The sequence below is a fragment of the Callithrix jacchus genome, chromosome 9 (genome assembly GCF_049354715.1).
Source record: "Callithrix jacchus isolate 240 chromosome 9, calJac240_pri, whole genome shotgun sequence".
Taxonomy (NCBI): domain Eukaryota; kingdom Metazoa; phylum Chordata; class Mammalia; order Primates; family Cebidae; genus Callithrix; species Callithrix jacchus.
This window is the reverse complement of record NC_133510.1, coordinates 131,753,093-131,779,115: the sequence shown is the minus strand read 5'-3', so window position 1 is coordinate 131,779,115 and position 26,023 is coordinate 131,753,093. Positions and strand designations below refer to the sequence as shown.

Genomic DNA, 26,023 nt, shown 5'->3' with positions numbered 1-26,023 from the left:
TTACTGCACTCCAGCCTGGGCAACAGAGTGAGACGCCATCTCAGAAAAACTGTGGATGAGAAAAATTTAGAACATCTCCTGAGAACCTAGAAGTGGCAGAGCTTGCCTCCCATAGGGAACAAAGCTGAGATTGAGGGGCTATGGGGAGGTGGCTGTACCCAACTTCTGGGGCTCTCCAAGTGCAGGATGTGTGGCACTAGAACTCCTGTCCTCACATTTGTGCCTTTGTCACAGCTTGGGGGCAAGAGGAAACTCCCACTCAGATCAGGGTTTTGGGGCAGGGAGCTAGCATGTTGGGACTGCACACTGTAAGGGACGCCCACCGGGAGCCCTGGCCCCTCAGAAGTCCTCTTTAGGTTCAGAAATAAAGTTGCAAGTTGCCTAAAACTCAGATCATTCTGCCGCAACCCTGAGAGCTCATCACTTCACAGAGGGCTGCTTTTAGACAGTAGAGATCTGTGTCAGGGGCTCATGTTTAACCTGGTAGCGGGTGGCCCCTCAAAGGGAAAACAGAACTCTCCCCTATATGTGCTTGGAAGGCAAAAATAACACTTTTTAATAAAACAAATGAATGTGCTGATTTTGACCTTTTAAAACTCCTTAACAAAATCCAGATAGAAACAACAAAAAAATTCTCATTTTATCTAGCTGTTCTCATATTAATTTACAAAGCAAAATACCCAATTCTCATTCTAATCTGCACCCACCTAAGGTTCTTGAAAATGAAATTCCATTAGTAATTCCTTTTCATTTTTACTTTCAAGAATCTTCCGTAGGCAGGGACTTCGGCTTTGGTGATTTGCGCACTTGCACAGCGGGAATTCTGTAAGCATTCTGAAAACTCTGTTCTCTCCCATTAAGGGATACAATGCAGTATCTTAGGAAGTTTGTTGTTGAGAATCTTTTAACGTTATGAAAGCATGTACTGGAGATAATGGCAGGAACACATTTGTAAGTGAACCTCAGGTCTGATTACAGCAACTGCTTGCTTTAAAATACTCGCTCTAAGTAACCTGATCGCTATCATTTTTGTGGTTGATATGTGCACACACACCAGCCCAGCATTTATAAGAACGAGGACTGCTAACTCCCTACAGCTGCCTGACAGTTACACTTAGAAAAGGAATTCTCCACTGCTCATATACTCGTTCCCTAATAAATCCAGCCTTTTCCAGGCCCCTTCAGAAGGAAATAAAGGGACACCATGAATCTTAAGCTAATAAAGATGGTAACTTCAGGCTATGGCTCAGGCAAAGCCAGAGTCAGTCTTTGATTTGGTGCTAAAACCTGAGGTGAGGGTGAAAGAAAAACTAATGAAGAAATGGACAGTCCATAGATGGCATCTGTTTCTCTTTAACCAAGAAAAGTGGGTTTTACTCAGTTTGTAGATGAGCTCACAAGGCTGCCAAGTACAGCTGGGCAGGTTTTGCACTGCACGAGGGCTCTGCGCCTAAGGAGGTGTCATTCACATAGCAGGCGTCATGTATTTTCTGATAGAGGGAAGTCAATTGTCATATGTCCTTTCTAATTTGTTTGGGCTAGTGTCGGGGCCATTCCCTTGGGACATAATGAATTACAAAGAAGAAGCACATAAATATTTTCAAAGCCATCTGTTTTCAAAGAACTGGTTTCTAAATGAAGCCCAATCACCTTACGTTTTGATTTTGTGCCTGTAATCCCAGCACTTTGGGAGGCTGAGACAGGAAGAAGGCTAAAGGTCAGGAGTGTCTCTACAGAAGAAATTGTGAAAGTTAGCTGGGTGTCGTGGCATGTGCCTGTAGTCCTAGCTACTCGGGATGCTGACACAGGAGGATCACTGGAGCCCAGGAGTTCGAGGCTGCAGTGAGCTATGATTGCCCTACTGCACTCCAGCCTGGAAGACAGAGCAAGACCCTGCTCAAACAGACAGACAGACAAAGAAGAAAGCCATGTGAGTCATGTAGCATGTAAGCAGGAGCCTTGATTATTCTGTTTACTCCCTAAACTCCAAGGCTAGAATATCTGCCTGGCACTTTGTGGATATCTAATATTTGTTAAGTGAAAGGACTGAAAGGTGATTTTGTATATGAAGCTGCAGTTCGCTTGACATCGGCCCTTAGCTTTTATCCCATTATCTTGGGAAGATTAATCATTAACCCTTTTTTTTTTGGGTGGTGGGGTATGTAACATAAAGAAGTAAAGAATAATCTAGATGAAGAATTCAATAAATGAAATCTCCACTCACACACATTTGCAAAGAACTGTTTGGTAAGGAAGACTGGATTTCCGTGTGAGAATCAGGACTTAAAGGCTCTCCCCACACATTCTTCCAGCCTTCTTCACTAGGTGACGGTTTCTCAAGCTTTCTGGTCTCAGAATCCCTTTGTTGTCTTAAAAATTATGGAGAACTGTAAAAAGCTTTTTCCTATGTACATTGCATCTATAGATACTCATTGCATTTGAAATGAAAACTGAAAAGTTTTTGAAACTCAAGATGACACAGTCACACCTTCTATCACTGGTCAGGGTGAGGACAACATCCTATGTCTCTGTGCACTTGTGAGGGAATGTGAGTGAAAAAGGCAAATAACATCATAGCATTTTGGGGAGTCAGTTTCCAAGATGGTCCCACTAATTCTCGTCCTCAGTAGTCGCACCCGGTGTATAATCCTCTCCGACCGAACCAGGGCTGTCGATGTAACCAATGGGATACAGTGGAATCCACGGTGTATTGTGGGGATTCACTCAGGGTGGTGGCAAAAATATTAAGGGAAAAATGTCAGAGACAGTTATAGAATATAGTCTTTTGGAAGGCCTAGGGTTTTTTTCTATAGCTCTTGGCTGAAGGCAGCCAGAGTCTCTTTGCAGAAGCCAGAGAGATTAGGGCACAAATACATAGGAATGTGAGTAGTTTACCTAATTAGCTTGTTTACTCATGCGGTCTTAAAACTAAACTTTGAGCTGGATGGCCCTCTTGTTGCGGGGGTGGTGAGGAGGTTGGCCAGGATTACCCTCTAATGGTGCTTGCTTTGGGCATTAGAACCTGGCCTTTAATCTTTCTCTACAACTGTGTTGCCGTAAAGCATCTGTTATTAAATCTATACTGAATAAATGAGGAGATGGAGAACTGGTCAGGGTCGTGTAGCTGCGATCTCTCTGTGAGTGGCTCATGACTCCTTGGCCCACTTGATCACTGGAAATTTGTGTCTGAGTGCATTTTATTCATCCATCATTGAGTCAGGGTCTGCAGGATAGACCACCACAGGTGGTGACTCCAACAGTGTATAACATCTGAGGCTGTCAGCCTGCAGACAGGCTCTGCAGCCTTGATCTCTGGGGGCAGCCAGCCACCGTGTTGCTAGGCCACTACATGACCCGCTGGGGAGGAACTCACTTGCCAGCCAGGAGAAGAGACCACCTTGAAACTGGATCCTCCAGCACCAGTCAAGCCTTCAGATGAGACTGCAGCCCCCGCCAATCTCATACCTGCAACTCATGAAAGACCTCAGGACAGAACCACCCAGCAGAACTGCTCCTGAGTTCCTGGCCCTATATTGCTATTTTAAGCCACTGTATCTTAGGGCAAATTGTTATGCACCAATAGATAACTACTAAGCATTATTAGGAAAATAATTCTGATCTCACAGACGCCTTGAAAGGGTCTTGGGAAACTCTCCTCTGAGAGTTTCCATACCACATTCTGAAGACTGCTTAAATAGGCCATGCAGGATTTAAGGAGAGATATTCCACAGAGATTTGAGGTCAGGAGGAGCCTTTGCCTAGAAAAATGAATGGAAAACACAAGGTTTCATGCTGAGGAGACTGTTCTCATCTGGCAAGCTTACTGATTCTGCACACATGCCCAAGCTGTAAAGAAAAGCACGGGTTACTTTCCTCCTGCTCTTTCAGAAGCTTGAGTGCTCCTCCTACTCTGTTATCTTCCCATTTTCATAGTCTTGGGAAAAATTGGCCCAGTTCCTCCACTCACCTGGGAATTTAGGGCCACAATTTTAGCAGGTGTGTTGACACAGAAACTAGCATAATATTAATAAACTTGGAGTATGCATCTGGAGGGAAAAAGAACATCAGTAAAGTCTGTATGGATTCATAAATAACATCAACTGGCTCCTTTCTTTGCAGTAAACAAATAAATTTCCTATGAATATGGAGGAAGAGGCCCATGTTCCTATGAACATGATAAGAACAGGCGCAGGCATCAGAAGACCTAAATGTTTCCTGCTCCCTGCTTTAGGACACTTGCTAAAATCCTCCTCAGCCTCTACCTGCTGGCCCAGTCAGTGGAGCACAGGTAAACAGCACACACTCGGAAGCCGGTCCACGGGATTCCAGCCACGGCCTCCTGCTTCTTAGCTGTGTGTCCTTGGAAAATTACTTAACCATTCTGTGCCTCCACCTTTCTACTAGTTTATTTTTCATTGCCATAAAGGATGATCTGAGGCTGGGTAACTTATAAAGACAAGAGGTTTAATTGGTTCACGGTTCTGCAGGCTGTACAAGAAGCACAGCGCTGGCATCTGCCTCTGGGAGGCCTCAGGAAGCCCTTATTCAGGGCAGAAGGCAGAGGAAGAGCTGGCATCACATGGCAAGAGATGGAGCAAGAGAGAGAAGTGAACGTCTAATAGAAAAGCGAATGAATGTCACTGTTGCCACTGCTACTAATTAATAATGGCCAACATTTCTCTACAGTCTTTAACATCTGTCAAGTCCTCTTCTAAGTGCTTTACATAGATCGACCGAAGCAATCCCTGCTGCACTGGTGAGGGCTCGTGTTATTACTACATCACATCTTGAGGAAGCTGAGTCGCAGAAAAGCCAAGTGACTCACCCAAGATCACGCAGCTCAAAAGGTGGCGGAACTGGGACTTGAAGGCAGGCATTTGGATGCCACCATCAGAGCCGTTAGCCTCTGACCCCTTATCCCTTTTTATGTCTTCATAACATCTGGCAAGAGGTGGTGAGGACAGAATTTAGGCCAAGGGATGAGGGTCTGGCTGTGAACGCCAGGAGGCCTCGCTCAGGTTGAAGTTCACCTGCCCCTAATCTCTTTTTCAATAGAGATCAGTAGGTTACAATAAAAATAGTAGCAGTCAGATCTAAGATGTCTGTCAAGCTGGGGGTCATGGACATCTGCTGAGGTTTGTCTGTCAACCCCCGCTTCCCCCATCCCCACTCCAATTATTTTGGCTCCTGTTGAACCTGAGGTTATGCTGGAGGCAGGCACACACCATGCCTGGCCAGTCAGTCAGGGTGGCTGCTTCAGAAATGGGTTGACAGTACCATTGGGAGGAATCCTGGGAATTTTGCGGAAACTCTTGGTAAAGAGGCAGATGTTTTATGGGGGATGAGGAATTGCCTGGATGCCAGGAGTTACTTTTGGGAAAGAAGCTACTTTTGCCTGAGAAGGAAATCTACAGACAGAAAAAGCAGAGCTGAGACAAAGAGACAAATGGCTAAGCTAAAAATGGTTGGGCACCTGGATCCAGCTGTGCCTGAAGCTACACGGACAATCTTAATTCATTTTCTGTTTGGATTAAGCCAGTTGAGTTGGGTTTCTGCCACCTGCTCTAAAATTGTGCTGATGAAACACAATGAATTCAAAATCTTCTTCTATGCTTTGTTTAATTCTTTGAGTTTGACATACCAGATCCCACACAATCTGAAAAAAAAAAAAAGGAGCCCCAGCACTGGAGGATTTCAGAGGAACCAGACTAAGGGGTGAAGAGATGAAGAATGATGAAGAGAGAGACAGTGACTCCCTGCAGGGCTGGGGCTGAATCTGGTTCTTGATTTCAGAGTCACCTCCATCACACAGAGACTGTCTATCACCGCTCTGAGCAGTACAGTGGCCACTAGTCATGTTTGCTACTTATGCTAAAATTAATTAAAATGAAATAAAAATTCCTCTTTTTTTTCTAGCCAATTTTTAGTGTTCAGTGACCACATGTAGCTAGTGGTCCCCAGAGTGAACGTGGCAGACACCGAACATTGCTACCGAAAGCTCCATCGCATAACACTGCTTCATCTGTTTCTAACTGTGAATCTTCCCTTCCCTGACCAGGACCAAAACAACATAATGCTCAGAAACATGGGGGCTCGGCACTGGACACAGTCAGCTTCCCGAGCCTCTGGGGATGACTGTCCGAGGGGAGAGGGACAATGGAGAGGCTGATGGTAGAGACAGGGCTGCAAAGGGGGATGAGCCGGGAAAGCTCGGAGGGGTCCGAGGCTGCTGTTTCAGGCAGGTTAGTCACTCATTTAGGCAACGGGCGTTCATGGAGCAATTTTCACGAGGCAGGAGCTGTGCTTGGCACTGGTGATCGAAACATGAAAAAGCCTAGTGAGGAGAGGATATTTGAGCAGATGCCTGGATGTAGCCCGGGAGCCAGCTGTGAGAAGTTCAAGAGCAGCTGTGCTGAATCCTGGATGTGCACAGAGTCACTGAGCCGATGCTGATTTGACTTAAGTGGTGTGGGATGTATCCAGAAGCTCCACCTCTACCCCCAAGAGACTCTCACAGGTAGTCAGAGTGGCAACCTTGGACCCAGGGCAGTGGTTCTCGAAGTGGGGTCCCTAGAGCTTGTTAGGGATGCAGATTCCCTGGGCTCGCCACCAGCCTGCCCCCTGAGACACCCTAGAGGTGGGTACCCAGGCTATCCCAAGTCCCTGAAGCCATGCTGACCCTGCTCAAGTTTGAAGACTCCTGAAACACAGGCATGGCCCTGCCTTAGCCCACAGCTTGCATTTGAATTTTTAAAAATGTATTTTATAGTGGTGAGAACAGGTAACATGAGATCTACCCTCTTGCCAAACTTTAAAGTGCAGAATACAGTACTGTCGACCACAGGCAGACTCTGGAGCCTGTTCGTCCCACATGGCTGAGACTTCACGGCCCTGGATTCATAACTCCCCAGCTCCCCTTCCCCAACTGCAGGCAGCCATCACTCCGCTCTTTGCTTCCGTGAATTGGACTATTTCAGATATGCTATATTAGTGGAATCACCTTATGCTGGTTTTTTTTTTTTTTTTTTTTTTTTGAGACACGGTCTCACTCCCGTTGCTCAGGCAGAAATGCGATGGTGCAATCATAGCTCACTGCAGCCTCAGCCTCCCGGGTTCAAGCAATCCTCCTGCCTCACTTTTCGATTTTTTTTGTAGAGACGAGTTCTCACTATATTGCCCAGGCTGGTCTTGAACTCCTGGGCTCCAGCCATCCTCCCACCCTGGTCTTCCGAAGTGCTGGAATTATAGGTGTAAGTCATCGCAACCATCCCACAATTTTATTCTTAAGATTAACAAAGGCTGAACAGAGGGCCACGTGTAGAACCTGAAGTCCATTCTCATTTGAAAAATGAATGGATGATGATATCCAGCAGGTCCCAGCATGCATAATGTTTGTAAGAGAGGTTGAAATCACTCCACCATTATCCGTTGCATCCACACAGACATGCATTCCTCATTTTTTCCTCCAAGATATTTTCTTTCCTCTGAGTGTCATAATTACGTAAAATAAATTGTAAATTCATTTGTAGCTCAATGCTCTAACATATTTCGAATGACGACATAATTGTGAGGCCGGAGAATAAAGCCTGACATGGTTTAACGTCAGCCTCGCCACCACAATCATAAACCAAACAATAAGGATAACACATCTTCCTTGGCTTCCTAATGCTTCCTTCCTTACCATTATTCAGGTAGGCAGCAGGTATTCACAGAGCAAGTCCCACGAGGCAGGAGCTGTGCTTGGTTCTGCTGATCAAGACATGAAAAAGACCAGTCCCTCACCTCTGGGCAGAGCAGGCAGATGTGGCGGGTCATTCGTCCACCTCTACAGTCTACAGCTCCTCGTTACACACCTGCTGTGTGCCAGACATTGTTCTAGAAGCTACTGATAGAGTGTCCACTGCCCACAAGGAGCTGACACCCCAGCGGGGAAATTCAGGTAATGAATGTACAAACAGACATGGGTTTTATCTGGTCATTTTATGAAAGAAAAGCCAGTCAGGGAATAGAGTGGCTGGCTGTGCTTTTAAGTCAGGTGACGGAGGTGCACCTGAGAGATGTCCGCAGAGACCCGAAGGGCAGGAGGAAGCTCGCGCTTTGGTTTAGGTGGGTGTGGTGGCACACGGCTATAATCCCAGCTACTCAGGAGGCCGAGGCACAAGAATCGCTTTGGAATGTGGGGAAGAGGCTTCAGGTACAGGAAATAGTGAGGGCAAAGGCCCCAGGGCAGAATGCATGGGAGGGGCTGGGGAAGGAGTTCGGATTCCAGGGTGCAGCTGTGGACCAGACTGCACTTTTTTAAAAAGTACAGTGGAGCGAGTTTTCAGAGAGGTGAGAGCAGTGAGGGGACGACTGGATCAAGGCTCTCACTGTGAGGAAGAGGCTGTCGGGAGTCAGCACTGAGCAGGGGAGACCAGGCCAGAGGCAGGTGAAATATCCAGCTGTGAGATGATGGGGCTTGGCTGGGACTGGAGGCTGTAGGGGTGAGGAGATGCTGCATTTGAGATGCATTTCGAGGGACAGCACAGATGGGCAGGTACATTATCAGATGCCAGGATTCTGCACCTGCACCTGTACCCGAGAGTTCTCCTGTGGCAGCAGTTCTGTGCATGCTCATGGGCAGTCGGAGTGGCGACCCTGGACCCAGGGCAGTGGTCCTCAAAGTGGGGTCCCTGAAGCTTGTTAGGGATGCAGTTTCCGTAGTTGTGCAGATGCTGGCCATGAGCTGTCCAGCAGTTTCACCGCCATTTTTGGTCTCCTTTTCACGGCACTGACCAGAACCCAGCACTTTGTGGTCATGGAGGCCTGACTCCTTGGCGGAGGGAGCGGAGACACTGCAGAGCAGAGCTGCGGGGCAGGCGGAGGCATCAGACCTACAGAACCTGCTGTCTTGGGTTGGAGGCAGCAGGACAGGGGACCCAGGGTTCACAGGGGCTTTCCAAATGACAGACACAAGAAAAATGATCACAGGATAGTCCTGGTGCTTGGGGACAGGAACCTTATGTCTGTTACGCTTGCTGCTATTTCCCTAGACTGGCACCTACCAGTCACCCAGGGAATGCCTGGTGGGAGACCAGGAAGCAGAGACTCAAGGGTAAAATGAGATAGAGACAAAATCTCAGCTGTCAGGGAGCCAGCATTGCAGACTGGGGCAGCTGGGGTAGGGGATAAATACATACACAAATGAAAACATAAGAAAGATAACGCCAGATAATGATTAGACAGAACAATAATTTTGTCAGGGCTAAAATGAGAGAAAGATGAAATTCCAGCTGTCATGGAGCCAACATTCCAGATTTCAGCGGGGAGGGGAGTAACCACATAAACAAACGAAAACGCAAGGAAGACAATGTCAGACAGTGAGCAGATAAAACAATATTTTATTGGATCCGCCAAAAATAAGATCAGGCAATGTGCTAGAATGGGGGCAGGGAACGCAGCTGTCAGCACCATCTGGGGACAGGAGGGGCTCTGGGGACAAGGTGGGGGCGGAGTCCTGAGGGACGAGGAGGAGAAAGTGGGGGAGCCTCTCAGGACAGCACAGCCAGGATGGAGATGCTGGGTGAGGAGGGCTGGCAGCATCTGCAACAAGGCCTGCACACAGTAGGCGCTCACTAGGGAGAGACCCCTGGTGGCTCCTCCCTTGACTCGGCAGGCCGGGTGGCTGGAAAGAGTGTTTCCTTTTCTATGCAGCAGGCCTGAGCCATTTCTCTGTGTGGATCATGGGCATCTCTAGCAGGCACATAAGGTCTGAGAATCTTTTCTCAGAATAAAATTTTTAAAAGTGTGCAGTAAGTTATGTGTACTCACACAGGAAATCAGTTGTATTTAAATGTAGTTACCGGCTGGGCATGGTGGCTCACGCCTGTAATCCCAGCACTTTGGGAGGCTGAGGCAGGCAGATCACTTGAGGTCAGGAATTCGAGACCAGCCTGGCCAACATGGTGAAACCCCGTATTTTTGTATTTTCTCTGCTAAAAATACAAAACATAGCTGGATATGGCGGCACACGGCTATAATCCCGGCGACTCAGGAGGCTGAGGCACAAGATTGCTTGAACCCAGGAGGTGGAGGTTGTAGTGAGCTGAGATCACACCACTGCACGCAAGTTTGGGTGACAGAGTGCCACTCTGTCTCAAAAATAAAAATAAAAATGTTCAGTGCAGGCCAGGCACAGTGGCTTATGCCTGTAATCCCAGCACTTTGGGAGCTGAGTCAGGTGGATCATCTGAGATCAGGAGTTCGAGACTAGCCTGGTCAACATGGTGAAACCCCATCTCTGCTAAAAATACAAAAAATTAGCTGGCATGGTGGTGCGTGCCTGTAGTCCCAGCTACTCTGGAGGCTGAGGCAGAAGAATTGCTTGAACCCAAGAGGTGGAGGTTGCAGTGAGCCAAGATTGCCCCACTGCACTCTAGCCTGGGTGACAGCACAAGACTCTGTCTCAAAAAAAGCAAAAAAAATGCAGTTACCAAAATTCAAAATATTAAAATATTGTTGAATTAAGTAATAAGATATAGTGCTGCTTTCAAAGCAGTGAAGAGTATAAAAGATATTTCTTGACATCCGTATCAACTGCGTGTCACATGACATGGAAATGTATGAATTTGGTGGTAGCTGCTTATGCTTTTGGGGATATGGCCTGTGTTCACAATGGGTGTGTCCCCCAAATTCATATGCTGAAATGTCAGCCCCCAGGGAGATGGTGTTAGGAGGTGGGGCCTTTGGGAGTTGATGAGGTCATGCAGGGAAGTCGTTATGAATGGGATCAGTGTCTGATACGGTAAGCTGTTCCCCACCCAAATCTCGTCTTGAATTGTAGCTCCCCTAATTTGTACATGTTGTGGGAAGGACCCAGTGGGAGATAACTGAATCACAGGGGTGGTTTCCCCCATATGAGTCTCATGGTAATGGATAAGGCTCACGAGATCTGATGGTTTTGTAAGGGGTTTCCCCTTTTGCTTGGCTTTCAATTCTCCTTTTGCCTGCCACCCTCCATGTAAGATGTGACTTGCCTTCCACCATGATTGTGAGGCCTCCCCCGCCATGCGGAACAGTAAGTCCATTAAACCTCCTTATCTTCCCAGTCTGGACGAATACAGTGTCCTTATCAAAGAGACCCCAGATAGCTCACTTGCCCCTTCTACCACGTGGGGACACAGCAAGACACAGCACGTGGTGCATAGGGGACCTGCCTATGCACCAGGAAGCAGGTCCTCACCAGACACTGAACCTGCTGACACCCTGATCTTGAACTTCCAGCCCCCAGAACCAGGAGCAGCAAATTTCCACTGTTTGTTAACCACGAAGTTTATGGCGTTTTGTGATAGCAGCTCGAATGGACTGTGATAGGAAGAAAATGCTAAGTGTCAGTTGGATGTTAAGTGGAAATGCAGGTGTAACTTTCCCACTCAAGTTCAGAGAGCCGTGTGGATTCTCTGGGGCTTTCTCTGCCTTGGGACCCCTGCAGGGTGGCTGCAATGCGGCTGTGGCTGTAGTGCGAGTCTTCTATGGGCACAAGCGTAGAGTCAGTCCCCTCACTTGCTACTTTCTCTCGGGACTGTGTTTCCTACATTCCAGCGGGAGGGCTCATCCTGAGAGAGTGAGCTGGCAGGTGGCATCACTCTTCATGTGAGTGTGGCACTGGGTTCACAGGGCTCTATGGACAGACTTTACTGAGAATGGCACCTGCCTGACTTGGTAGGATTCGAACTGGCACATGGATGAACATTTTTGTAGTAACGGACAGCTATCTACTGCAAAGTGATTTGTGAACGACTGTTTGAACACCCACGAATGATAGATAAATATTTATATTTTTATTAATAAATATAAGTAGAAGTTTAACCTGAAGCTTGTTTAAGCTAAAATAAGCAGCCTTTCCTGAAGACTTACTAAGTGCCAAGCAAAGATTTCTGAGTACATTTAGTTCTTGAAACAGTCCCATGAGTTGGGAGTCATTTTTAGTCCTATTTCACAGATGAAGAAACTGAGTCACAGAGAAGTTAAATCACTTGCCCAAGGTCACGCAGGCATTAGGAGGGGAAGGCATTGGGACTCACCCCAACCCAGTCCGGCTGAAGCTGAGCATCCAATTCCTATACTATTCTCTCTTTAGAGAAAAATATTAAGCAACTGATAGACTCTGTGGTTTTTGGACATGGCAAAAAGTGAGAAAGACTGTCAGTTAATCAACACCGTGGTGTGGAGTTCCCTCCTGGGCTCTCCTCCTACCTCACACAAACTCCAATTCAGCTGGAAGGTGAGGAAGAAGAAATGCTGGCGTGTCAATCCTGCCAATATTTCTGTTCTAACATCACTCTTCATTTTGGGATGATAGGTTATTTTGTTTTTTGCGTATGTATATAGGCTCTGTTTTCATTTCTCAATCATCTCTAATGAAGTTGTATCATCTTTAAAATGAGAACATAGCTTTTATTTTTTAAGTAAAGCAAGTACCATAATGGACAGGCTAAACTCGGGAAAGGCCTGTGCTAGCCCGCAGTCCCCGCCTTCCTTATACTGGTGGGGAAGCAAAGTTCAAATCGTGGTGATGCTGCAGCGGACAGCAATGATCCCTCATATTTTCTGAGTGTTGGCTGTGGCAGGCAGTGGGTCTGGTATCATTTATCGGATAATTAATCAGCGACCCTGCAAACATCGCTACCAAGGCGGAACAGCTTTGTATGCATCAGAGATTTGCTTTTTAGGCAAAAATCTGGGCCAGTTAGTTTAAGGGAGAGACATTTTTAAACCTAATCCCAAAGCAAATCTCCAGCTGTGACAAGAAAATACTTATTCTCCCCATATAGTTATTTTTCAACTGAGCAAACATTTTTCAATTGCCCTAGAGCATCCAACCCATCCTTAAAATTCTCTCAGAGAGTTACAAATGAAACATTTTGAAGTCGGAACAGGAAAGTAGAGATCAGGGCAGGATGCTTTTGAAAAACAATAAAACCTCATTTTTCCATTGTGTCTTTAAAAGCAATATTCTCCAATCCCTGTCAAAGGCGATCTCCCCGCATCCTGTGACATGCCTGCCTCCGCCCTTCTCCAGCACAGGAGATACTGAGAACACGCTTCCCCGCGGACCCCACAGCGGAGCGAAGCCATTCATCACCTTCAGATTGATGTGCAGATCCGATAGCATCTCTGCAGTGCCACGGGCCTGTTCACGGACACCTGGGTCTCTGAATTTTGCAAGGGCAAAGGATGCAGAAAAACAACCAGAGGATGCCCCTGGTGGGAAAGCCCAGCTATGGCCGCCAGGGTCGAGATACCCCAACAGGGTGCCTTACTGCTCCCTTCCATTTTGACTGTCTATGAAGAGAAGAGCACCCAGGAATGTTTCCTGGTCTCGCATAACTGGATATATAAAACTATATATGTATAATATATATAACTGTATATATAACTATACATATATATAACTGCATATATAACTATATTATATATATAACTGTATATATAACTATATATGTATAATATATATAACTGTATATATAACTATACATATATATAACTATATTATATATATAACTATATATAACTATATATGTATAATATATATATAACTGTATATACAACTATACATATATAACTGCATATATAACTATATTATATAACTGTATATATAACTATATATGTATAATATATATAACTGTATATACAACTATACATATATAACTGCATATATAACTATATTATATATATAACTGTGTATATAACTATATATGTATAATATATATAACTGTATAGACAACTATACATATATAACTGCATATATAACTATATTATATATATAACTGTATATATAACTATATATGTATAATATATATAACTATACATATATATAACTGTATATATAACTATATATATTATATATAACTGTATATATAACTATACATATATATAACTGCATATATAACTATATTATATATATAACTGTGTATATAACTATATATATGTATAATATATATAACTGTATATACAGCTATACATATATAACTGCATATATAACTATATTATATATATAACTGTATATATAACTATATATGTATAATATATATAACTGCATATATACAACTGTATATATAACTATATATATTATATATAACTGTATATATAACTATACATACATATATATATATGTATATATATATGTATGTATAGTTACATACATAACTATGCATAGTTTTTTTGAGTCGAAGTCTCACTCTGTCACCCAGGCTGGAGTGCAGTGGTGCCATTTCTGCTTGCTGCAACCTCTGCCTCCCAACTTCAAGTGATTCTCCTGACTCAGCCTCCTGAGTAGCTGGGATTATAGATGCCTGCAACCATGCCCGGCTAATTTTTGTATTTTTAGTAGAGATGGGGTTTCACCATGTTGGCCAGGCTGCTCTCAAACTCCTGACCTCAGGTGATCTGCCCACCTCAGCCTCCCAAAGTGCTGGGATTACAGGTGTGAGCCACCGCACCTGGCCCATATATATTTTTCTGAGGATAATCTTGGTGTGTTTTCAGAAAAAGCCTAGAGGGAGCATGCAGCATTTACTGCTCAGGTATCACTCAGCCTCCTGGCTGGAACAGGCAGCCTGCTCCGATGGTTTAACTGGAGGGGGTGTTGTAAAGGCTCTGGGCATAATGGAGGGAAACAGCCAGGGATTGTGCAGCACCCCATGCTAGTCCCAACTGGGCGCTGTTTCCACCCAAGGCCTAGGGGCAGGGCAAGGCGGTTGAGTTGCTGGAGCCCAGAGAGAGGAGAACCACAGAAAACAGACTTCCCAGTGGGACAGGTGTGTGAGCGTGGAGGGCCACACCCCTGCAAGACACACATGAGGCTGGGCTGATGGGGATGCACTGTGTCCCTGGGATCCCAAAACAGTACCATGGATGGGGGCTGAAACAACAGACACAGATTCTCTCATAGTTCCTCAGGCTGACAGTCCAAAATCAAGGTGTCAGCCGCATCACCACTTCCTCTGAAGCTCTAAGGAGACCCGTCCTTGCCTCTCTGCTGGGCTGGGCCAGCTGCCGGCTACTCTTTCTTTCCTTGGCTACTAGGTGCTACTGGATGCTCCAGTCTTTGCCACCACCCTCACATCTTGCATCCTCCATGTCAAAATCTCTGTCCCATTGTAAGGATAGCAGTCATTAAATTTGGACTCCACTCGAATCCAGCATGATCTCCTCTCAACTTCAGAACATCTGCAAAGACCTTACTTCCAAATAAGGTCACATTCATTGAAGGAGTTAGGGCTTCAATCTAGTTTCTTGGGAGGGTGGGCATAATTCAACCCATTTCCTCCAGATCCCTCTGGTGCCTCCCACTGGTTAAAGCCCTCCAGAAGCCAGAGGGCAAGGGATCCTGGGGGCTGTAGTTCTCATGGGTCAGCCCCCAGGATCCAGAGCAGAGCCCAGAAGGGTCTAGAAGGGCAAACCAGTCACAGGAGAAGGCCTTGCTGCCATCCTTTTCCTAATGATCCTTTCTAGCTGCATTCTTTATCCAGGGCTTCCAAGGATCTCTCAAGCCCCAATGAATCTCCACGACACCCCAGAGAGGTGAGAATTAGATCATCATTTTGCAGATGCGAGGATAAGCAGCAATCTCTCCTTTAAACAGCCCTACTGATTGCCACTTTATTTTTAATTTGATTTTATGCAGAGAGATAGGAACATGTTCTAGGAATTTTGAAAGCTCTGTGTAAGAAGAAAAACCCAAGTTACCACCATGTTTCAGGGGTCAAGGAAAATGATTTCATAATGAGCTTCACAAAGGATGAAAAATGACAATGGTTTGAAACTTTTCAAAATTCCAGGTAAATCTCACCACTTCTCAGGAAATTTAATTTCAGACTGAATATATCAGTCCTGAGGGCAAAGAACTTCTTCCTCCACCTTCCAGAATTCGTGGTTACTGCCTTCTCCAGAGCCCAAAGCCTCTAGAGTTTATTTGCGTTTTGTTTTTTAAATTTCAAATAAACAGTAGGAAGAAAGTTCACGACATTAACAGAACTAGAAATCAGGTGGACCCCACCCCCCTTCCCACCTTGATTTTTCTGACAGCAGCATCTGATCACTACCTGGACCTCATCAGAGGAAACATCTACCTGTTTGCTGTCTGTTGCTTCACTGGAGGACACCTTCAGGAGGGCAAACTTTGTCTGCTGACTGCTGTACTCTCAGGACCTGTAACAATGAATACCTGCAGAGCTGAGTGAGGCTGAATAAATTTTGCTGTGTGTTTATTCCTTTTCTTTCTCTTTTTCTTTTCTTTCCTTTTTTTAGACAGAGTCTCATTCTGTTGCCCAGGCTGGGAATGCAGTGGCACCATTATGGCTCACTGCAGCCTCCAACTCCTGGGCTCAAGCGATCTTCCCATTTTAGCCTCCCCAAGAGCTGGGACTACAAGAGTGTGTCATTGCACCTGGCCAATTTTGGTATTTTTGTAGAAACAAGGTCTTACTATGTTGCCCAGGCTGGTCTTAAACTCCTGGACTCAAGAAATCGTCCCAAAGTGCTGGGATTACAGGTGTGAGCCATTGCGCTTGTCCTTGTCCATTTATTCTTAAAAATTGACCTAGCCACTGCCATACAGAATGGATCACATGGAAATCTGTGTCAGGCCTCTGCTCATGTGGCCTGAACTTGGGATGCTGGGATGTGAACACTGCTTTCTTACATTGAAGAAAGAACAACCTCTCATGTTTTTGTCAGTCCCAAATGCTCCTTCCTCTATAGTTTTGAAAGCTTTTGTAAGAAAGTGGCCTTGGTTTTCCCATTCAGACACCTCTCTTGCCTCACCCTCCCAAGTCTAACTTTGGCACAGTGGGAGCCAGGGCAGGCAGGAGGGGATTAGGGAGAGGTGGGTGCTGGCAGGAGGGCCATGGGCTTTCCTGCCCCCACAGGGCAAGATTCTCATTGCCAGGAAGCCTGGAGGCAGGATGAGCAAAACGGTGGCTTTGGGAATCAGTGCTCTCCAAATAAAACAGTGCCCAGGCACCCGCAGTGAGATTCAGGTGGCTTCCACCTGCAGGGTCTACTCTGGGGAGAGTTGAGAGTGCTTCTCCCCACTTTTCCCACTGCATTTACTCGGGGGGGAGAAAGAGGCTGTAGGGGAATGAGGCTATGGTTGAATCCTCCCATCCATGGCTGTCTCCTTGGATTTAAGAAAGAGCTTCAGAAGGCCTGATTTTAAGGCAAGAACTTCCCAGTGAGGTAGATTTTCCATCTGTTAATCCCCTATTTCACCTTTCTGAAGTTTGTTTTCTTTAAAACAATCAACAAATTGAAAACACACTTAATTTGTTCAAATATCTAACCAGCTGTCTCACTGGCTGCTAACAGACAATATAGGATTTGCTTTTTGTTCATTATTATTGTTTTTTCTCATCTTCTGTTCAAAGCTGCAGTTTTATTAGCTAATTATTTCCAATAAAAGTTTCTTTTTTGCCTGGTTATAAATGTTCTGAAGCTTATTCTAAACCAAAACTTTGAACATACAGAAAATAGGAGAATAGAAATTCCTCCAAACTACCTCGTCTGTTTTCTAATTTTCCATGTTGCTTTGCATAGCTGAGGTCAAGTTGTACATCCCAGGGGAGGCAAAATGATGCTACCGCATGTACTAGCCTGTTTTCACGCCGCTGATAAAGGCATACCCAACACTGGGTAATTTATAAAGGAAAAGAGGTAATGGACTCACCATTCCATGTGGCTGGGGAGGTCTCACAACCACGGTGGAAGAAAAAAGCACGTCTTACATGGCAATGGGCGAGACAGAATGACAGCCAAGTGAATGGGGAAACCACTTACAAAAGCTGTAGATCTCCTGAGATTTATTCACTACCTCAAGAACAGCATGGAAACACCACCCCACGAGTCAATCAACTCCCTTGGGTCCCTCCCACAACATGTGGGAATTATGGAAGCTACAGTTCAAGATGAGATTTGGGTGGGGACACAGCCAAACCATATCACTGCACAGGCACCCAAATCCAGTGTTCAGAGCCCAGAGCTCTATGCTGGTGCTGCCAAGATGTTTGTTTAAAAGTGAACTTTTGGATAAAGCTTGTTCGAATTCACATGCATTTACTTGCAAACAAAAGGATCCTGGCAAGAGTACAGACATTAGTACTCACTTCAGTTTACCTTAAAGGCACTACAGCAACACAGCACCCCCAATAACAACACATCCATCCAAGGAAGACTTCTGCACCCTTGAAAAGGGCCATTATAATATCTCACATTCTTAAGATGGTTTTTCCTTTTTGAAGTATTTGAATGTCTTATTCTTCTGAATTAGGTAAGACTGAAACTGAGCCCTTGTCCAGAACCGATGTGGGTGTGTGTTCTAGGACACAGGTCTGCAAATTTTCTCTCTAAAGGTCCAGATAGTAAAAACTTTAGAGCATATGAGCCAAGAGGCAGAACTGAGCATGTCAAGTAGCTAGACAGGACCATTTAAAAATGTAGATATTTAAAAATATTAAAGCCATTCTTAGCTCACATGCTGTAAAAAACTGGCCAGCAGATTGGATGTGGCCCACAGGCTATTGTTTTCTGATCCCTGTTCTAGGACATAAAAAGTCAAAAGGAATTATTCTGTAACATCACAGTGTTTACAGATCTTTGTGGTAGATGATATCTTCTGGGGTGGACATCTGCTGTTTTGTCTGACCAGCATCTGTTCCCTGTCTTTCACTGAAAGCCAGATTTTTCCATGATGCATAGGCTCTTAGTCTCAATCCACATCTGCCCCACCTGAGGGCACACCTGCCCCACCTAATTCCACACCTGCCTTACCTGATTCCACACCTGCCCCACCTGAGGCCACACCTGCCCCACCTGATTCCACACCTGTCCCACCTGATTCCACACCTGCCCCACCTGAGACTACACCTGACACCTGCCTCACCTGATCCACACCTGCCCACCTGAGGCCACACCTGCCTCACGTGATCCACACCTACTCCATCTGAGGCCACACCTGTCCCACCTGAGGCTACACCTGACACCTGCCTCACCTGATCCACACCTTCTCCACCTGAGAAGGCCATACCTACCCCACTTGATTTCACATGTGTCCCACCTGCTGCTACACTTCCCTCACCTGATTCCACACCTGCCCCAGGGTGATACATTCCCCAGGACCGGCCAATAAGAGCAACACATTATTTTGATTTCAGTGATTGGCTTCAGGTTAGGCTCATGACCCAAGCCAATCAGTTCCAATCAGTCCCTGTCCCAAAGATTTGCTGGAGTGATTGGCAATGAGGTTTCTACTCATTTCTTGCTGGACATGGTGCTGTGAAGAAGCCAGTATGGCATTGCTGGTGCCATCTTGTGACTAACAACGAGGAAGGAGAGCTGAGAAAGGAAAAGAAGCCAACCTCCAGACCACATCATTTGCACTTCAAGTGTGGTCTGCAGACCAGCCACACCAGCACGGCTTAGGAGCTTTGAAAAATAAGTACCCAACCCAGACCTCCTACGCAAGGATGGGCATCTACTCAAAATGTTCATGTGATCCGCATGTATGTCAGTGTTTGGGAAACACCTTTCTAGACTTTTAAAGTTATGTGAGACAAGTTTAAGTTAGGTTGTGTCTGTAGCCTTTATAACCCAAAGAATCCTGAACAATCCATTTCTCATAATCCTGATGAATCAATTTCTCATGACACAACTCATGCAAGTAGCATGTTTGCATATACATCCTCATCAGTGCACACTATTGATAGTAATTGAAGAGTCACCATATTGTGAGTTGGACAGAGGGTGCTTCATGACTCAAGCCCAATGTCACTCATCCACTTTCTGTATTTCAGGTTGACCTTGCAGTCCAGTGCGCCCAGTGAGAGTTCAATGCTGAGTGAGCTCCATCATCCTAAGCAAAGAGGAGATGAAGGGGCATCCATCTCTAGCATGGAGTGGGCAGCAGGAAGGAGCCAAGTGTGCAGAAAGAGAGCAAAGCTGACTGTCCTTTTAGCTCAGGGGTTTCCAACTCGGGCTGCACACTGGAATCACCTGGGAAGCATCTCAAAATAACAGGTGCTCACTTCCACCTCCAGCAATTGTTGTGACTTGCTGGACTACACTTTACAACTAAAGTTGAGAGAGGCCAGGCTAATGAAAAGTTGCAACATCCAGGGTTGGGGGAGAGGGGAAACTTTCAAAGTAAACACTCCATAAAACCATTGCAGCAAACATCCCATGACAGATAGAAAGGACACGGGATACAATCAGGTGGCTGAATGCAGAAGCATCCATGGTACCTCAGGACTCACCATCGCCAAGGGAACAATGCCCACCAGGTCCTTCTGGCTGATGAAGATCTCGGACACGGCAATGTCTGTGGTCCCCTTCCGCGGGTATTCCACCTGCCATGTGATGGGCTGAGTCCCCGAAAGACTGCTGAAACTGGCTATTTCAAAGTTCATCTGCACAACCTCATTGAATAAACTGCTGCTTCTGGAAGAGAAAAAAGAAAATGGCTTTAAGTCAACGTAATTCAAAGGACCCTTCTCTCCCTCATAATTGTACCCAGAAGATAAAGACAAAGAAAGCACCTTTAGGGGATGGCTCTGGGGTTTTGGTGGGGACGTCTGGGACATGGAACTACCTACAAGGTAAGGACTGGCAGCTAGGACAGAGAAGCACCCACAAGTTAGGGATATGGGCCAAGAATCTTCAACACTGAGCAGTAACCTGTGGCTGTGTTGATGAATGGTTATTACCAGCTCTGCAGATGATACATTAAGCCAGTTTATCTCACACCTGCAGTGTGTACCTGAAAGGCCTCTGTTCAGTTCTGCAGATGCAGCAGATGCTTTAGGCTGGGGTCCCCAACCCCTGGGCCATGAGCCAGTACCAGTCCATGGCCTGTTAGGAACAGGGCTGCACAGCAGGAGGTGACTGATCAGTAAGCAAGCGAAGTCTCACCTCTATTTACAGCCACTCCCCACAGCTGGCATCACCACCTGCACATCACCTCCTGTCACACTGGCCTCAGCCTTAGATTCTCATAGGAGCATGAACCGTATTGTGAACTGTGCCTGTGAGGGATCTAGGTTGTAAGCTCCTTATGAAAATCTAATGCCTGATGATCTGTCGCTGTCTCCCATCACTCCCACATGGGACTATCCAGTTGCAGGAAAAGCAGCTCAGGGCTCTACTGATTCTACATTATGGTGACTTGTATAATGAGTTCATTATTCAATATTCATTATTTATGCATTATTATTACAACATAATAATAGAAATAAAGTGCCCAATAAATGCAATGTACTTGAATCATCCTGAAACCATCCTTCCCCCACCACCCCAATCTGTGGAAACATTGTCCTCCACAAAACTGGTCCCTGGTGCCCAAAAGGCTGGGGACTACTGCTGTAGGCCACTCACTCCACAGCACCTTCAACCCCCTCTGCTTGTCCCCCTCTGCTTGTCCTCCTCTGCTATCGGGGCTGAGAGGCCTAAACTACATTCTCAGGCCCCCTTGCTGCTACATGCAGGATTGAAGCAGAGTTTGCTCCAGTCAGACCCACTCATTCGGGACTTAAGAGGGAGAAGCGGGTTCTGGAGAAGCAGCCAGGAAGGGAATTGGGGTTTTCTGGTGAGCACAGTGGCCCTGGTTCTCCTGGGGCAGCTGCGGGGTGTCCCCGGCATCCAGGCCTTTACATCATCACACTAAGGGGTGACAGTGGTACATCCACCAGCACAGTCTTCTGCAGGGGTTGGATCTTTTTTGTCTGTGTTATCCCTGGCTGCCCTGTCCCTGGTTGTGTAGTAAATACATTCAGTTCAGTGGTTCTTCTCGAGATTACCTGAATTACCTAGTATCCTTTAGTGACACCTCTTCTGCTTAGAGGGACTACTTAGCTAAACGGACTCTTTTTTCTGCGACTAAGAATTCTGAGCAATTCCATGCATTTGACATATATGTATTTTGGGAACTACTGGTGGGCCAAACTTTTTCATTTTTTAGGTTAAATGTAAATTAAAGCCAAAAAAGGAAAAAAAGGTTTGCACACGACCACATAGCTGGGTAGTGCAGTCCACATAAAATGTAGCATCTCCTGTCTCCCAGTCCAGCGCTCTTTACAGGTCCTCACCTAAGACAGCTGGTGGTCAAGCACGACATCACAAGGCTCCAACAGTTTCATTTTTGTTTGTTTATTCGTCTTTTTTTTCCCTTAGGGCAGGAGACACCAAGCTGGGTCCTGTGAACCAGCTGCCTATTTTTTGAGTCATATTTCACTGCTGGACAGCCCGGCCTGCTCATTTACAGTTTCCTATGGCTGCTTTCGTGTTACAAGAACATGGTTGAGTAACTGCATCCGTCAACGTAGAGCCTGCAAAGCCTGGAATATTTCTCATCCAGATCTTTACAGAAAACTTTTTCCAGTATTGGCTACAGGTCAGAGGAGGGGAAGCTGGCCAGGCTTTCCAGAGCTACTGAGTCAACAGAACCGCTATTGGTGGAAACAAGAAGGTAGGGCATAGCCGGGCACCAAGCTGGGTTTGTAGGGGGCCAGGGTTCTGGTGAGCCTTAGCATCCAGCCCGAGGTGGCTCCAGTGCCCTCTGCTGATCGCTAAGGATGGCGACAAGTGGTGGGCCAATGGTCAGCAAGACCTCAGGCTGGCATCCTGGAAGGCTACATGTTTGCAGGTGAATGAAAGGAGATCTTTCCATGGCACATCAAGAAAGAAATGCCAAATATGCTTAAAAACTGCATCTCAAGCATGTGCCAACATAAAGAGTAGCAGTGAAAAGCTTCCTTTTGCTGGGGCATGAATACTGGGTACACCATTCAATCTTCAGGGCTTGATTGACAGCCAGAATGCTAACTCTCCACCACATCACCCTCAGTCCCGCTCAGTGGCCGGGGAAGGACATAACCGGAAGGTTACTGCATCAAACAAAAGCACTGGGACTCGTGAATCTTCCTTAAGTCCGCAGGGCCAGGAGTAGGGCCCAGATAATCAGGATTTATGAGATGCTGGAGAGTCCTCTGGGAGGGAAAGGAAATCCAAGGTCTTGAATATCAAGCTAGGGGCTGCAAATCTCAAGCATGAACTGCTGGTCTTTAAAAATGAGGGAGAGGTGTCTTGGGTCTAGAGTGTTTCCAAACTAAGAGACGTTCTCGGTCCAGCAGCTGAGGCCCAGAGGGGTCACAACTCAACATCCAGGAGATGCTCTCACTGCCGACCTGCAGACCGCCTTGCGTTTCAGGGAGTTTAATCTTGTCTTCTTAGCAAGCACACCTGGACTTGACTGTCCTTAGCCCTGGCGCCGTCCAGGAGCTGCGTGGCTACTTGAGTGACTCTACTCAGCAAATGGACGTGGGAAACATCCAGCTGTCCAAAGACCCCCTTTCAGTCCCAAAGGGATGCCTGTACTGGCGCAGCAGCACAGAGGCTGCAGTAAGCTTCAGCCTGCACCTCTCTTCACTCTCTTACAAAGCTCTGTGAGCATCGCAGCCACTCACATCATCTCTCCGAGACTCAGTGGCATCATCTAGAAGACTGAAATAACGGCATTCCCATTGTACGGGGAGGAACGCGGCATGAAAAAGCAGCCAGCACAAGTTCTCATGCTTAGCAGCAGCCTGCTCCACTGCAGTTGTGCTAACAAAGGGCATTAAGACAGGCACAGTCAAGGACAAGAGAAAAGAGAAGCGGCATTTTTCCTTTTGGCCTGAAAAACATTGTTATGTGATTTTTGTGAGCAGTGAGGTGACCTCCGTAAAGCGTTTCATTATAGTTGGCACAAGAATAAAAATAACATGTGACTGTTGACAATATACTCCTGTGCTAGGCACTGGACCGGGTTCCATGCATACTTCAGTCCAAATCCAAACCCTGGGGTGGTGACTGGGGTTCTCATTTTGCACCAGTGCATGGCACAGACACTCTTGAACCTCTGCAGCCAGAAAGAGCTTCAACCTATTCTTCAACCTCAGATAGGAGGGAGCGACTCAGCAGCGTCCCGTTTGAAACATTCCACAGCTCCCCAGTCCGATGCCCACCACCTGTGAGCCAACTAAACCTAATCTTAGTTTCAGAATGGAAAAAAAAAAAATACAAATGTCAAAAGTGGATGAAAGCTCCAGCTTTCTGGCAGCTGCACAGAATTCTAGGTCAGGGTGACATCAGGGCAAGCTCCCTGGTGCACTGGGGGCAGGGGTCTGGCTTGAACACCCACATGAGTCTTTCAGGGAGTTGGAGATCTCAGACAGAAAGAAGAAGAGATAGTTCTGTGTCCACAGGGACCCTGGGAATGTGTGTAATAGACCAAAGGTGAGACCAGACTGACCCGACAGAGAAATGAGCTCCCGGGAGGCCTCAGGATTAAACATTCTGACACAAGACAAGGAATTCCTCGGGGAAGACACAGAACCATTGCCCTTGTTTCTTTATTTTTGTGCATTCTTATTCTGTCCTACCCCTTCTCCATCCCCACACAGCCCTGTCTTCTCCATCTCTAAAAAATGCATAGTATGACATATCTCAGTTAAAGAAAATGCAACCCTACTTCGAAGTTTGACCCTGCTGTGGAGATGAGTGACTGGCAAGTTGGTGTTGCTCGTTCCACTCTGGGCATTTTAAGGTAGCGTCTCCCCTCTGTCCTTGCTGACTTATGGGATGACTGCTGGGTAGCAGAAGATTTTCCTAGAGAAGTTGGGAATCTAGGCTTTTTTCTCTAAAATCCCTGGATTTTAAATTATAAGAACCTTTGCCTTTTAACCATGGTGTAGCTCTCTGCTGACTCTCAGTTTCCTGCCTGTGGCTTAGAAGAAGGTTTCATTCCAGCATCTCCATATTCTGGCAAAAGCGTTTTATAGAATTGCTGTGACCTGAGGTGGCAGATGTCTTCCAAGAAACGATGCATGTGGTGATTCGCCAACTGCAGTGCCAAGGACCCCTGGTGCTCCAGGGGTGAGGCAGCAGTGGCCATGGGGCTAGAGCCAGTCCCTAACCTTGCTCCCACCCCGACGACTCCTGTTGCAATGAAAGCATCTCCAATCCGATGTGTCATCAACATTAAGCCTCCAACAAGCATTTCACTGAAATAACGAAAGAGAAAAGAAGGAATAAAGCAAGAAATGAATTGAGAAAGAGAGAAGGAAGGAAGGAAGAAAGCGAGAGAGGAAAGGAGAGAGGAGGAAAGTTAGCAATTTGAACCTAGACGAAAAGCCGTGGCTCCTTAAGCGCTGTACACGTGTGTTGGGATTCGTGCTGCAGGCGTCAAACAGACCTCCCGACTCACAGCCTGGCTTCACCAGCTACTGGCTGAACGGCTGGACAACTCTGCCTCATTTTCTCTATTCGCAAAATGAGGATGTTAATCCCTCTCATTTCAGAGTTGATACGAATGAACGAGTCAAAGCACTTAGAACAAAACTTGGTGCCAGCAAGCATCAGTACGTTCTGTCCATTTCTTGTTTTTAGCAGGACTTGACATCATGCTCAGGCTTAGTGACTTTAGGGTTGGCTGTCTAAAGCCACCATTCAGACACACTCTTGAAGGCTGGTCCAGAAGATTCCTGACAATGAGCCGCAGTGGAGGTCAGGCTCTCAACCGTTCCCTGTGTACTGGGATTCCCTAGGATTTGCATACAGTGCATTTCCTGAGTGCTTGCCTCTGTCGGACGCAATGCCATAATGCACACTGTGTGGCAGATAGACACTAAAAAAATAAGAAATCTTCTTCTTTCAATTCTTCTGTGGTCAGTGCCTTTCCGCTGACTATAATCAGACTGAAATATTTGCTAAGGTTTGCCTGGAAGGGACCAACAGTCTTCCACATCCACTCATATGGGGCTTGTGATGCTGTTGGAGCAATAAAGAGAGGAATTTAAACACTTAAGTGACTCCAGAGAGCACCCAAGAACCATCACTTGCTAAATCAATAGTGTAGATTTCTTGCGGTTAACTCTTGAACTAAATTTTAAAAATCGGCTTAAAAAGCTCTTACTCAAGAGCAAATAAATTCCCCCAACAGTCACAATAAAGTTTG

At 46.1% G+C, this 26,023-nt stretch overlaps 1 protein-coding gene across 1 annotated transcript in view; it reads right to left on the bottom strand.

The window, feature by feature from the left end:
- The window catches only part of TMEM132C (transmembrane protein 132C), a 446,814-nt gene that overhangs the window by 72,502 nt on the left and 348,289 nt on the right, over nt 1–26,023 (bottom strand). The window contains exon 4 of the mRNA XM_035258174.3: nt 20,289–20,472. Within this exon, the coding sequence (XP_035114065.2) occupies nt 20,289–20,472 (184 nt within the window). The remainder of the gene's footprint in view (nt 1–20,288; nt 20,473–26,023) is intronic.